This window comes from Callorhinus ursinus, unplaced genomic scaffold, assembly GCF_003265705.2.
Source record: "Callorhinus ursinus isolate GAN/ISIS: 27379988/994484 unplaced genomic scaffold, GSC_fseal_2.0 scaffold1, whole genome shotgun sequence".
NCBI classification, from domain to species: Eukaryota; Metazoa; Chordata; class Mammalia; order Carnivora; family Otariidae; genus Callorhinus; species Callorhinus ursinus.
In genome coordinates this window covers 145581866-145595052 of record NW_027397063.1, presented here as the reverse complement: position 1 = coordinate 145595052, position 13187 = coordinate 145581866, and the positions used below count along the sequence as shown (strand labels likewise).

General features: G+C 37.8%; 1 protein-coding gene across 3 annotated transcripts in view; it reads left to right on the top strand.

Annotated features, from left to right (window-relative positions):
- Window positions 1–13187, top strand: part of PDCD6IP (programmed cell death 6 interacting protein) — an 84540-nt gene that overhangs the window by 56814 nt on the left and 14539 nt on the right. For all 3 annotated transcript variants that reach the window (XM_025884649.2, XM_025884648.2, XM_073902318.1), the window contains 3 exons: window positions 2112–2360; window positions 2721–2855; window positions 4272–4366. In XM_025884649.2, coding sequence (XP_025740434.1) covers window positions 2112–2360; window positions 2721–2855; window positions 4272–4366 — 479 coding nt within the window. The remainder of the gene's footprint in view (window positions 1–2111; window positions 2361–2720; window positions 2856–4271; window positions 4367–13187) is intronic.

The following is a 13187-nucleotide window of genomic DNA, read 5'->3' as shown; positions in this document are numbered from 1 at the left end:
AATTTATATAACTAGCGTCACCATTTACTTACCAGTTGACCACGGGCAAGAGACCTAATTCTCGGGCAACAGACCTAATTCTCTGAGGCTCAGTTTCTTCTATACAATGGAGGCAACAACTTTGTATCTATTCAGGGCACAAGTCGGTCTACTATGGAGACATTCCTAACTGAACATGGCGCCAAGAAGGGGGCTTTTCCTTCCCACTAAAGACCATGTTAAACTGCTATACTGCCAGGAGCACAGAGACGATGTGTGGATGGGACCATCAGTAGATTTGTGCGTATTGGCAAGAACCTCTTTTCTGAACTGGCATCAGAACCCAACGGGTGGGTGTTTAGATGTTTCAAGGTCATAGTCATCTGACAATACCAGGGTGAAGCCTCCCAGTAGATTTATGAAGATAAGCTGGTTCATCGTGAAACCAAAGGCTGCTAAGGCCCCACATGTTGCTTGGAGGTCACTTGTTTCCAAACTGTGATATTTCTACTATGAGCCCCATTTCACAAATATTATTGATTAGGATGAACAAACTTTTTTTTTAAGTGACTTGACTTTAAAGGAAAATAATAAGTAAATAGAAGAACGATCAGTGGTCTACAGCATGGCAAAATTTTTAATGTCAAATTTGGTAACCACTGGGACTATCGATGAAGGGGCTTCTCAGGAGGCAATGTGACTGAAAATATTTCCAATCCCACCGACAGCTCTCATTTTTCCTCTCTTGGAATCTTCTAGGTGCTTGAAATCACTCTTCTTTGTTTCCGAAGTCCTTCTGTATGTGTCCAAAATGGTCCTTATTCCATTTCATCTCAGTAGTTTGTCTTCTAGTTTGCTTTCCTTGCCAGTGGCAAGTTCTCCCGGGAAATTGCCGTTGTATTCGCTGTAGTGCTTGGCTCATAGGTAAACTCTTTGTCAGCGTTGCGGCGCGTGTGCGTGTGAGACGGCGCACACTGGCCCGCCTCAGCGTGCGCAGCCTGCCGGGCTGACCTTTCTCCCACTCGAGCACGCCCCGAGGGGCGGCCAGGATCCACACCGGCTCCTGCCGGAACGCGCGGATTTCGCTTTCCCAGCTCTCGGCAAGGCGGGAAACGGGCCAGAGGGAACCCGGCCCCCGGGACTGGGGGCTGCGGCTCGGCCGGGCCGCCTTTGATTCGCCCGCTGCCCCTCGCAGTCCGGCGCCCCTAGCCTCCCCGGGCTGGGCCCGCCTTCAGTCTGCGATTTTATTTATTTATTAGAGCACAAGCAGGGGGAGGGGCAAAGGGAGAGGGAGAAGCAGACTCCTGCTGAGCAGGGAGCCAGATGCGGGGCTCGATCCCAGGACCCTGGGATCATGATCTGAGCTGAAGGCAGACGCTTAACTGCCTGAACCACCCAGGGGCCCCCCGACGGAAAACTCTTAATGATATGAACAGATGTACAAGATCTCTCTCTTCTCTCTCTCCCCCAGTATATAAAATAAACACATGGTTTATAGCTTTTTATCTGTATGTCTGGCTGTCTTTCTCTATCTAAGATGCTCTCTCCATATATATATGTGTCTCTGTTCTATCTACATGTCTGTCTGTATCTCTCTGTCTATCCCTCAGTCTCTCTATGTCAGCAAAATAGGGTATCTCTTTGGCAAAAACATACCTTCCTCTACCTTGGAGCCATGACAGGGACATGGTATGTAGTATAGAGTGGTTAAGAGATTGATTTTGGAGTTAGACAGACTAAGGTCTCAGATTTTATGTTACTTAATTTTTCTGAGACTCAGTTTCTGCAACTGTGGAATAGAAGTAATAAATATATACCCAGTGGGATTTTGGAAGGATTACTAATATTAAATTATATTTGTGAAATGTTTAGGACAGTCCCTGGCACATAGTAAATGTTCATTAAATCATTGTGCTCACTTAACTGTTACCGTTATTGCTGCCTCCTGTTATAAGCTGAGTCCACTAAAGGTACAGTATCTCTAAGTAAACCTGATGTACAATTGATGCTTCGCTGTCTGAGAAATCACCCAACTTTGAGTGGACCTTTGTATATAATTCCCTTCTAGAAATTGGCTTCTGGGTTTTTTTTTGCATTAAACGAAGGGGTTTTGTTTTGTTTTAATTGTTTAGGTTGTAAATGTCTTAAAATCCTTATTGTCAAATCTTGATGAAGTAAAGAAGGAAAGAGAAGGGCTTGAGAATGACTTGAAATCAGTGAATTTTGACATGACAAGCAAATTTTTGACTGCTTTGGCTCAAGATGGTGTTATAAATGAAGAAGCTCTTTCTGTCACTGAACTGGATCGAATCTATGGAGGTCTTACGACTAAAGTCCAAGATTCTCTAAAGAAACAGGAAGAACTTCTTAGAAATATTCAGGTAAAGTTTATATGCTTTAGTAAGATTTATGTTTACAGAAAATCACAGAAAGGATAAACCTGGACTAAATCTGTATCTGTTTAGTAGGATTGTGTTTTTTGCAAGTGCTACATATTAATACAAATCTGTAATCATTATTGGTTATGTTTTGATTACCCACTGAATTTGTGGTATTTTTACTTTAAGGAAAGATTTAAAGTACTGTGTTATCACAAAAGAAATATTAGGTAAATTTCTAGGAATTATGGCAAGTAATCATATATGATTTTCATATGTAGTTGGCAAAGTAGCAGTAAAAATGTTACAAGCTATATTAATTTGATAAATAAATGTAAATACATAAATTTTTCTTTTAACAAGGTCTCACACCAGGAATTTTCAAAAATGAAGCAATCTAATAATGAAGCTAATTTAAGAGAAGAAGTTTTGAAGAATTTAGCTACTGCATATGACAACTTTGTTGAACTTGTAGCTAATTTGAAGGAGGGCACAAAGGTATGATGTACAAAAGAAATAATAGTTCACCAGTACAGATGTGAAACTATAGTTTGAGAAGTTAATTGTGTTTCCAATTGTACCAAATTATTCTTGAACTTCCTAGCTTTAGTGACTTTTTACGGAGAGGCTTGTTGTAAGTGAGAGAAAGCTTAAAGGTGGCGATACTTCATGGGAATGTTGAAGAATTAATTGTGTATTTCAGCAGGCAGAAAGAGGGTGTAGGAATTTCAGGTAAAAGAAATTAGCACAGAGATGTCACAAGCTAGTGACACTTTTTGGGGAGAAAGGAAAGAAAGTAAGTTGATTAATTTAAAAAAAATTTTTTTTAAAGATTTTATTTATTTATTTGAGAGAGAGGGAAAGAGAGCTTGCTCAAAGTGAGCAGTGGGGAGGGATTGAAGGGGAGGGAGAGAGGGACAAGCAGACTCCGTGCTGAGCATGGAGCCCAAAATGGGGGCCGCTCAGTCTCACGACCCTGAGATCATGACCTGAGCTGAAATCAAGAGTTGGATGCTTAACTGACTGAACCATCCAGGCGCCCCGAAAGTTGACTAATTTGAGTGAATTATGAGGGAACAGGATTAGTCGAAGCTGATCTGTGGTAGGAAAGGGAGGAGAGGGTATGGCTTTTATTTTCTGTGTTGATGGTGCTGATGGATAATGATAGATTTGTGATCTGCCTGAGTCTCAGGGTGCTTACTAAATATATTAAGGATTTTTTTGCTTTTCCTTTAAATAGCTTAGGGAAATGATTATATTTGTTTTTACCAATGACTTTCCTTTTGAGGGAGCAAGTGATTTTTAAGTTTTTCAGGTACATGTTACCTTGTGGTGTTTTAACTCCATAATGATCATTGAATAAAGTTATCTTGATACAAATACAGTGGATATAACGTAAACCCTCTGAAGAGGGGGTAGAAATACTACAAAGCCTTGGAAATAGAAGAGTAAGACACCATTTTAATTTGATTTAAAATGCTCTATTGAAATAGATAAGCTGAGAAAATTCTTCAGAGAGCCTTTGGAGACACTTCTAAGGGTTTCTGAAGTGATGCCTATATTTCTGAAGTGAATGTGCAAATCTAAAATCCTTCCATTTAAATAGGTTTCATATGTTTATTAAGTGACTGACTTTTCTCTAGGAATTGGGAGCATACGCATGATCATGAAACTTATAACTTGTTCCATTTAATTTTTGATGGCAAATGTTCTATAAAAATGATTTTGTTATTTTCTCTAGTTAGGTCATATTTAGTATAATTAAGTTGTTGAACCTCAGTGGTGTGACTGTCTCGGGCAGAGGATTTTAGTTCTTTAGCTTTAACGATGATTGACAAGTGAGCTTTAGATTTTGTTCCTCTTCAGATTAAAAAATCATTCCTGTTTATAATAGTGTTTCTTCTTTGCTTACAGTTTTACAATGAGCTGACTGAAATCTTGGTCAGATTCCAGAACAAATGCAGTGATATAGTGTTTGCACGGAAGACAGAAAGAGATGAACTCTTAAAGTAAGTTTATTTTGTGTATCGAATTGTATTTTTCTTTTGAAAAGTTGTATGTGGAGACTTTGGGGTGAACTTGGCAGTATGAGGTAGCACTTTCCTTGCTTTCTCTTGGACATTACAAAGCAACAAGCAAGCTGCATGATCTGAGAATAAAAGATGAAAAGGAGCAGAAACTCCAGGTGTCAGAAGCACAGTGATGTCACTGAAATGCTAACAACAGTTCAGGGTGGCAGATCTCAGAAATGCCAATAAACATAAGTAGTTTACCTTGAAATGACAAATAGGTTCCTTCCATGTAAAACTAGAGGTACAGAATAAGGGGAAGATAGGGTGAATAGCTTAGAAAACATCAGCTGTTGCCCTTCTGAAGGAGCCTGCTGAGAAAGCTGGACCAGTAGCACTGGACTCATTCTATGCTGAGTGACCGGTAGAGTTGACACAGCATTGGTACAAAGTTACAGTATTTATTAAAAATGGTGAAAAAAATGAAGAAAATTTAATAAAACCTATTAGATGGAGAATATTCACCAGAATAATATTGTCACAGAACAGATGAAAATTCTGAATGAACATTTCATTATGAATTAAGAAAAAAAAAGGAGAAAAGGGTTAGGAAGCAATTACCCTAAGGAACACCATACACAGAAATGCCAGAACTCAAGGAAGATGGTGAGAAAACAGGACATGATAAAATGTGAGGTTTTAGGATTCCAGGAAACAAGTAGAAGAGAGCAAAACCATCACAGAAACCATATGAAAAAGGGCGCCTGGGTGGCTCAGCTGGTTAAGCGGCTGCCTTCGGCTCGGGTCGTGGTCCCAGGGTCCTGGGATCGAGTCCCGCATCGGGCTCCCTGCTCGGCGGGGAGCCTGCTTCTCCCTCTGCCTCTGCCTGCCTCTCTGCCTACTTGTTCTCTCTCTCTCTGTGTCAAATAAACAAATAAAATCTTTAAAAAAAAAACTGATGTCCACCAGTTTACTAAACAATATTATTAAAAAAAAAAAACATGAAATGGGAAGGAGTAAAAAGGAGAATAGACAGTGAAGAAGACACAGGAGTACAGAGTAGAAAAGAGGAAATCAAAATGAAACCAAAGTAAAAAAAGAATTAAAAAGGATTAGAGAGAAGATGGGCAAAGAAGATCAAATATGCAAAATTGAATTCCCCTGAAAGAAGAGAAACCAAAACCATGAACAGAACAAATATTTAACAATATTACTCAAGAAGATTTTCCTAAAATAAGTGAAAGCTTGTTGAAAAGGTATATCTTACGGTCAGGAAAAATGAACAAGAACGGTCAACACCAAGGCATATAAATTATTAGCTTTAAAAGATAATGGCAGAATCCTTTAGGCAACTGGGCAAAAAGATCCAGTCCATTTATAAAAAGGTGAAAAAGTTTAGCTCATAGCACTGCATGCTAGAGGAGAGTAGAGTGATTTCTACCGGAACTCAGGGAAAGCGAATATGAGCCAAGGATTTTATATCCAAACTGTCCTTTAGGTATATACAGAAGCATATATTCATTAGTAATGAACATAAAGAACTCAGAGACTATTATATTCATGAATCTTTCTTGAACCCTTCAGCCAGCCTAACCATTATTCACCCCCCTGTTCACATTTAAACTGTTTTTCATAGAAGTTGTTGGAGAAATTATCAAAGAGCTGCCTCCCTCCACCTCCCAAGAAAGAGCAGTGTTGTTTTTACAGTTTTTCTATTAAACCTTTAAAAAGCAGGGGCGCCTGGGTGGCTCAGTTGGTTAAGCGACTGCCTTCGGCTCAGGTCATGATCCTGGAGTCCCGGGATCGAGTCCCACATCGGGCTCCCTGCTCATCGGGGAGTCTGCTTCTCCCTCAGACCCTCCCCCCTCTCATGCTCTCTCTCCCTATCTCATTCTCTCTCTCAAAAAAATAAAAAAAATATTTTAAAAAAAAAAAAAAAAAAAACCTTTAAAAAGCAAATAAAGTACTTTTAAAATGGTTTTAGAAGTTAAAAAAAAAAAAAACCCTCCAAGTTAGTTTTACTGATAAGAAAATCTGACAAAGATTAATGCAAACCAGTCTTCAGACTAGTTTCATTTATGAATATGGATGCAAAAGTCCTGAATAAAATACTTACCAATGATACTAGTATGTTAGAAAAAGAACTGTGAACAAGGGGGATGGGGACGGGGTGGTTATTCCAGTAACGCAATGATTGGTAAAGGGAAGAAGATTCTTTTCATAGGTGAGGAAAAAGCAATTGAGAAAATAAGTCTTCCATTGTGGTTCATATATACAGTGGAATATTACTCAGCCATCAGAAAAGCTACCATTTACATCGACATGGATGAAACTGGAGGGTATTATGCTAATTGAAATAAGTCAGTCAGATAAAGACAGTTATCACATGGTTTCAGTCATATGTGGAACATAAGAAATAGCACAGAGGGTCACAGGGGAAGGGAGGGAAAACTGGGAAGAAATCAGAGAGGGAGACGAACCATGAGAGATTGGACTCTGGGAAACAAACTGCGGTTAGGGAGGTGAGTGGGGGGATGGGGTAACTGGGTGATGGACATTTAGGAGGCATGTGATGTGATATGATGTGATGAGCACTGGGTGTTACACACTAATGAATTATTGAACATTATATCAAAAACTAATATGTTGTTAGCTAATTGAATTTAAATAAAAAAAAGAAAATAAGTCTTTTAGTATTCAGTAAAATAGGAGTAGGTGGACACTTCCATAACACTGTGTGTGTGTGTACCGATCTGTTTATATCTGCACAAAACTTTTAACATCATGGTTAATGGAGAAACAACATAAACATTCTTTCTAAAAGCAAGGACAAAATACCCACTATCAACACTATTATCTAATACCATATTGGCAGTATCAGCCAGCATGATTAGACAAAAGAATAAAATTAGAAATAAAAAATTGAAAAGTTAAAATTTTCACTATTTATAAGACTTTATGATTGTACAACTTGAAAATCCAAGAGAATCAACCCCAAAACTCTGCAAATAATAGAATTATTACTGAAGACAATGGATTGTAAAGATAATTTATAGAAATTGGTAGCTTTCATATAAATAAATATAGGAGATATAATGGACGAAAAGACCTCACTTGCAATAGCAACTAAAACCATAAAATACATAGGAACAAATTTGCTGTCTATGAGACCTGTATGTAGAAAACTTTGAAACCCTGTTCAAGGGCACAGAGGAGGACTCGAATTTGAAATATGTGTCATGTTTTTGGGTAGGATGACTCAACTTCATAAAGATGTCATTTCTTACGCATTCAACATAATTCAATTTCAAATAAATAAATAGATTTTAAAACTAGACAGGTTGATTCTAAAGCTCAGCTAGAACAACTGTCAAATCATTAGCCAGGAAAACAAAATAAAAACAGTAAGGGAAACTAATTCTATCAGATACTAAAATATGTAATATTGTGTCTAATTAAAACATAGTGGTACTGGTACATGATTAGACAGACCAAAGACCAAATAGAAATAGACTCTAATACATTATGAATTTAGTGTAAAAAAGATCCTGAGCCAATCAGAAGATGTTAGAGACAACTGCCTCGTCATTTAGAAAACAAAGTTTTTATACCAGAATAAATTCCAAGTGGGTCAGACTTGAAATGTGTAGGGTAAAATGTAATGTTTAAAATAGAATATGAGAGAATTCCTTTAGAAAGCTGAAATGGGAAGAGTCTTTCTTACTCTCACTTAAAATCTAGAAGCCATTTTTCTAAAAGGAAAAGTTCATCATAACATAAGCTGAGTCTTTATGTAATAAGCTGGGGGAAAATATTTGAAACCTACTCACAAAGGTGAAAAGCAAATTTACTGGTTTATGAGGAACTCCTAAATATTACTGAGGAAGAGAAAAAACTCGATGGAAAAGTTGGCAAAGGCTGTGAACAGAAATTTTGCAGATGAAGAAATGTAAGTGGTTCTTAAGCATTTATGAAAAAATACCTGTCTGGGAGACACCTGGCTGGGTCAGTAGGTAGAGCACATAACTTTTGATCTTGGGGTTGTGACTTCAAGGCCCAGTTGGCCTAGAGCTTACCTAAAAAAAAAAAAAAAAATTAGAAACCTGCCCTCATTCAATAAAATGTAAATACAAATTAAAACTACTCTGACATAACATTTCTCAGGTTGGCAAAAATCTGGAAGTTTGAAAAGATGCTTTGTTGGACATGTAGGGGAACAGGTCTCATTCTGTGGCTATGAATGCGTGTTGGTGCAATCCTTCTGTGGGGCAGTTTTGCTCCAGAGGTCTGGATTACAAATCCACACATCTTTTAATCCAGCTAGTCTGGTTTTGAGATTTTATTCGGAGTATGTGTTAGCATGTGCTAGAAATGACATATTAATGACCTAATTTATTTCTGAGTTGCTTGTAGCAGTAAAAGAAACAAATATCCAGGGCTGGTGAAATAAATAAAGCTATATCTGTACAGCTTTTTTTTTTTTTTTTAAAGCAGCTATTAAAGGATGTTTTCTATTTATTGATATGGAGAGATTTTGAAGATAGTTATGGTAAAGAAAAAAGGTACAGAACAGTGTAAAGTATGCTTTTTGTGTAAAAAGGAAGAAAATAAAATGTAGATTTGAATTGGTTTATGTGTCAGGAGATTCTGGACAGGGTCATAAGAATAGTGTGTATCTGGGGGTGTGAGTGGTGGAGAGGAAACTTGCAGATAGGGATCTTTCACTCACTTTTTAGTGTTTGAAGCAAGTGAACACATTACCTTTTCAGAAAGTTATGTGAAATTAAATAATTAATGGGACTTCATACGTTTTTATAGCCATATCCCAGTAGTCTGATTTTTATTTTTCAGGCTGTACAGCTGGCTTTTCAGATTCATTCCCTACTGCCCACGTTTTTTTTTTGTTTTTTTTTTTTCGTTTTTTGAGCTGCAGAACCCTGTGTTCAAGCTTAGTCTTACAGAGAAGCCGGGTTTGTAAAACAGATAAAGATGGATTTGGCTCAGAGGCAAGTGGGGAGGGGCTTGGAGCAGGACCTTTTCCCCTCTTCCCTTTCCTTCATCTAAGCAAGCAGCTGCCATTGGGACAACTGTGCAGGACCCTTAAATTCTGTAGCTCAGGACCAAGTGAGAGCCAAAAAAGGTTTCTTTTCTTTCTTTTTTCTTTTAAATTTTATTTATTTGACACAGAGCAAGCGAGAGAGCACAAGCAGGGGGAGCGGTAGGCAGAGGAAGAGGGGGAAGCAGTCTCCCTGCCAAGCAGAGAGCCCAATGCGGGACTCGATCCCAGGACCCTGGAATCATGACCCAAGCTGAAGGCAGCCGCCCAACCAACTGAGCCACCCGGACACCCCCAAAAAAGGTTTCTAAGTTTAAATTGGAGGTTGGCAAACTAAGTGCCCAGGTTAAGTTGAGCCTGCTGCTTAATTTTGTCAAGTCAAGTTTTACCGGATCACAGCCATGTTCTTCATGTTGTACGTATTATCTATGGCTGGCTTTGCACTGACAACAGGAGTCTTGAGTGTTGCGACAGAGACCCTATATCCTGTAAAGCCTAAAATACTTGCTATCTGGCTCTTTACACAAAAAATTTTGCCAACCCCTAGTTGAAATCATTTTGTTGCCCCTGATAATTTACTTTCTAGTTGTATGTACTGTTTTTCTACTTAAATCTTTAGTGTAAAATAGGTTAACATAACTATTTTTAGAATTGTGTAGTATAATACAGGTTCATGGCTTAGCAATCTCTAGCTTTAAAATTATGTTTGTTACTATTTGCTTGTGTATTTCTATATTTATACTATAAACAAAATCAGTTCTGAGACATTCATCAACTTGTCAATGGTTTTAGCTTGGTGATTAAAAGGTACACGAAGGATGGAAAGGTAGGCCAGATAGACATACACTAGCTTTTAAAAATCTGAGGGTTTACTTTGTTAAAATCACTCTGAATATCAAGGGCCCAAATTCCTTAAAACATGTTTACTGACCATAAAATAAAAACAAAACAAAAGTATACATAAGGGGCGCCTGGGTGGCTCAATGGGTTGAGCGTCTGCCTTCAGCTCAGGTTGTGATTCCAGGGTCCTGGGATCGAGCCCCAGGTCAGCTTCCTGCTCAGTGGGTCATCTGCTTCTCTCTCTCCCTCTGCCGCTCCCCCTGCTTATGCTCTCTCTTGCTCCCTCTCTCTCTCAAAATCTTTAAGAAAATATACATAAGTGTACATCTTACTGAATTTTCACAAACTGAATACAGTCATGCATTGAACACTTGGGTCAGTTCACAGAATATTCTCAGCACCACAGAAGGATCATCCATGCATCTACTCAGTCATTAACTGCTTTCCCCAGGGCAACCATTATCCTTACTGTGAGAGTGTGGACTAGTTTCTCCTGTTTTGCACTGTGTATCAGTGGAATCACATGTACTCTTTTGTAATTGGTTTACAGTCAGCATTGTATTTGTGAGGCTCATCCATAGAGTTGTGTGTAGTTGTAGATCTCTAATTTTCATATTTGGGTGTATTTCATTGTGTGAATATGTTATGCATGTATCCTTCTGTTGTTGAGTATTTGAGTAGTGTGTAGTTTTGGCCACTATATCATGACTAGTGTGAGCATGGATGTTCTAAAACATAACTCTCCAGTTTTGCTGGTAGCAGTGAAAGAATAGAAACAAACCAAATGTCCAGGGATGGTGAAATAAATAAAGCTTCGTCCATGGGTGAAAGTACTATGCAGCCACATACACAATTTAAAATTTCCAGTAGCCACATTTTAAAAGTTAAATTTTCAAAAATATATTTTGTTGCGGCACCTGTGTAGCTCATTTGGTTAAACGTCTGCATTGGGCTCAGGTCATGATCCCGGGATTCTGGGATCGAGCCCCACATCGAGTTCCCTGCTCGGCGGGGAGCCTGCTTCTCCCTCTCCCTCTCCCTCTGCCTGCCGCTCCCCCTGCTTGTGTGCACTCTCTCTCTCTCTCACTGTCTCTCTCTGTCAAATAAATAAATAAAATCTTAAAAAAACCCCCAAAAAACAAAAATATATTTTGTTTAGGCTGGTAGATCAAAAATATTATAATTTAAACATAAAATCGTAAAAGTTATGTATGACATATTTTACTTTTTTTTCAGAGTAGTCTTAGAAATTTGGTGTGTAATTTCCACTTACAGCACATCTCAGTTCACACTAGTCACATTTCAGGTGTTTAATAGCCATATGGGCTAGTTCTAGATTCTGCTTTTGGTGAGCACATATATGCATAGTGCTGTTGGATATATATCTAATAGTGAAATTGCTAGGTGAGAGGGTATATGTATATTGAGCTTTAGTTGAAACTGCCGGTTTCCAAAGTGGTTGTACTAATTTATATTTCTACTAGCAGTGTATTAGAGTTGGTTGCTCTGCATTTTTGCCATTAGCTGTTCTGGTGGATGTGTTATTTTATTGTGGTTTTAATTTTCATTTTCCTCATGACTAATATGTCTTCTTTATATTAAAGTGTGCAAAAAGAATAAATACTTTACCCTGAACTTTACCTTCTTTTCACTAATGATTTAAAACTAACGTCAGTAATGATGGTTGTTGGCATTGAGATACTGGTGGGATTTTATTCATATGTTTTTGCTTTTTTATGTTATGAGTCTCATGATTTAATAGCTTTGAGTTATATAATTACTAGTAAGTGGCTAGAAAATTCTACTTGTCCTGTAAGTGTGTTATTTATTGCAACTATCTCTGGAATTTATCAAAGGTAAAAAAGCATTATGTTAAGGCTTTATAATATAATTACATATGTTAGCTATTGCATTTGTAATATACTCAAATATCTAATTAATTGTAATTATATAAACCATTATAATAAATGAAGTATTACATATTAAATATAATTAAATATATTTAGTATATATGAAATATACACATAAGTATTTCAGAATGACCTTTTTGGATTTTAATGTTGATTAAAAACTTCTAATTTATGTTGTAAGCAGTTATTACAAACTTACAAACATTAAGAAGTATTTTTGGCTTTTTTTTTAAGATTTTATTTATTTACTAGAGAAAGATCACAGAGGGAGAGGGAGGTGGGGTGGGGGTGGGGGGAGAAACGACTCGCCACTGAGTGGAGAGCCTGATGCGGAGCTCGATCCCATGACCCTGGAATCATGACCTGAGCTGAAGGCAGACGTTTAATTGACAGAGCCACCCAGGTGCCCCGTATTTTTGGTTTCTTGATGAGTGTGTATTAGCTTTCTTTATATAGAGAGTGACTAATTTATCTTCCAACTGGGACCCTTTTTTGAGAGTGAAAGCGTGGTCGGGGTGACTCTGGGAGTTGCAGTTAATTGTTACGTCAGGACAACAGGTGCTGTTGCAAACATGGTGGGGCTTGCTGTATTTACTTCTCTGTGTATATGTCTCGGTGCAGGTAGAAGTTGATCAATACCATGTGTTTCATAGAGTGCATTTTACGTTAGGGTTTTGGTTAGTTGAGATTTTGGGATGGATTGCAATTTACTGTTGGAGTGGACCTTAAATTATTTTCCTAAATTTTAGTACTTATATTTTAATAGTCCTTTCAACAATCGATCATGCATTTACCTTACAGATTTTGAGGTATCTTTTAACATAAAATATCTCAGTGCTGCATTTCTTTGAATATCTTCAGAAAATTTTCATCAAGAAATTTGCATAATGGTTTGATTGGTTAGCTTTCTCACCTTTTGTTTTGTTTTCTATAAACACTGGTATGAAACAGCTAGCTGACTGTGAGCAGTTGTGGTTACGAGTTTCCCATCTAGGGGATGACTTCTTAATAGAGA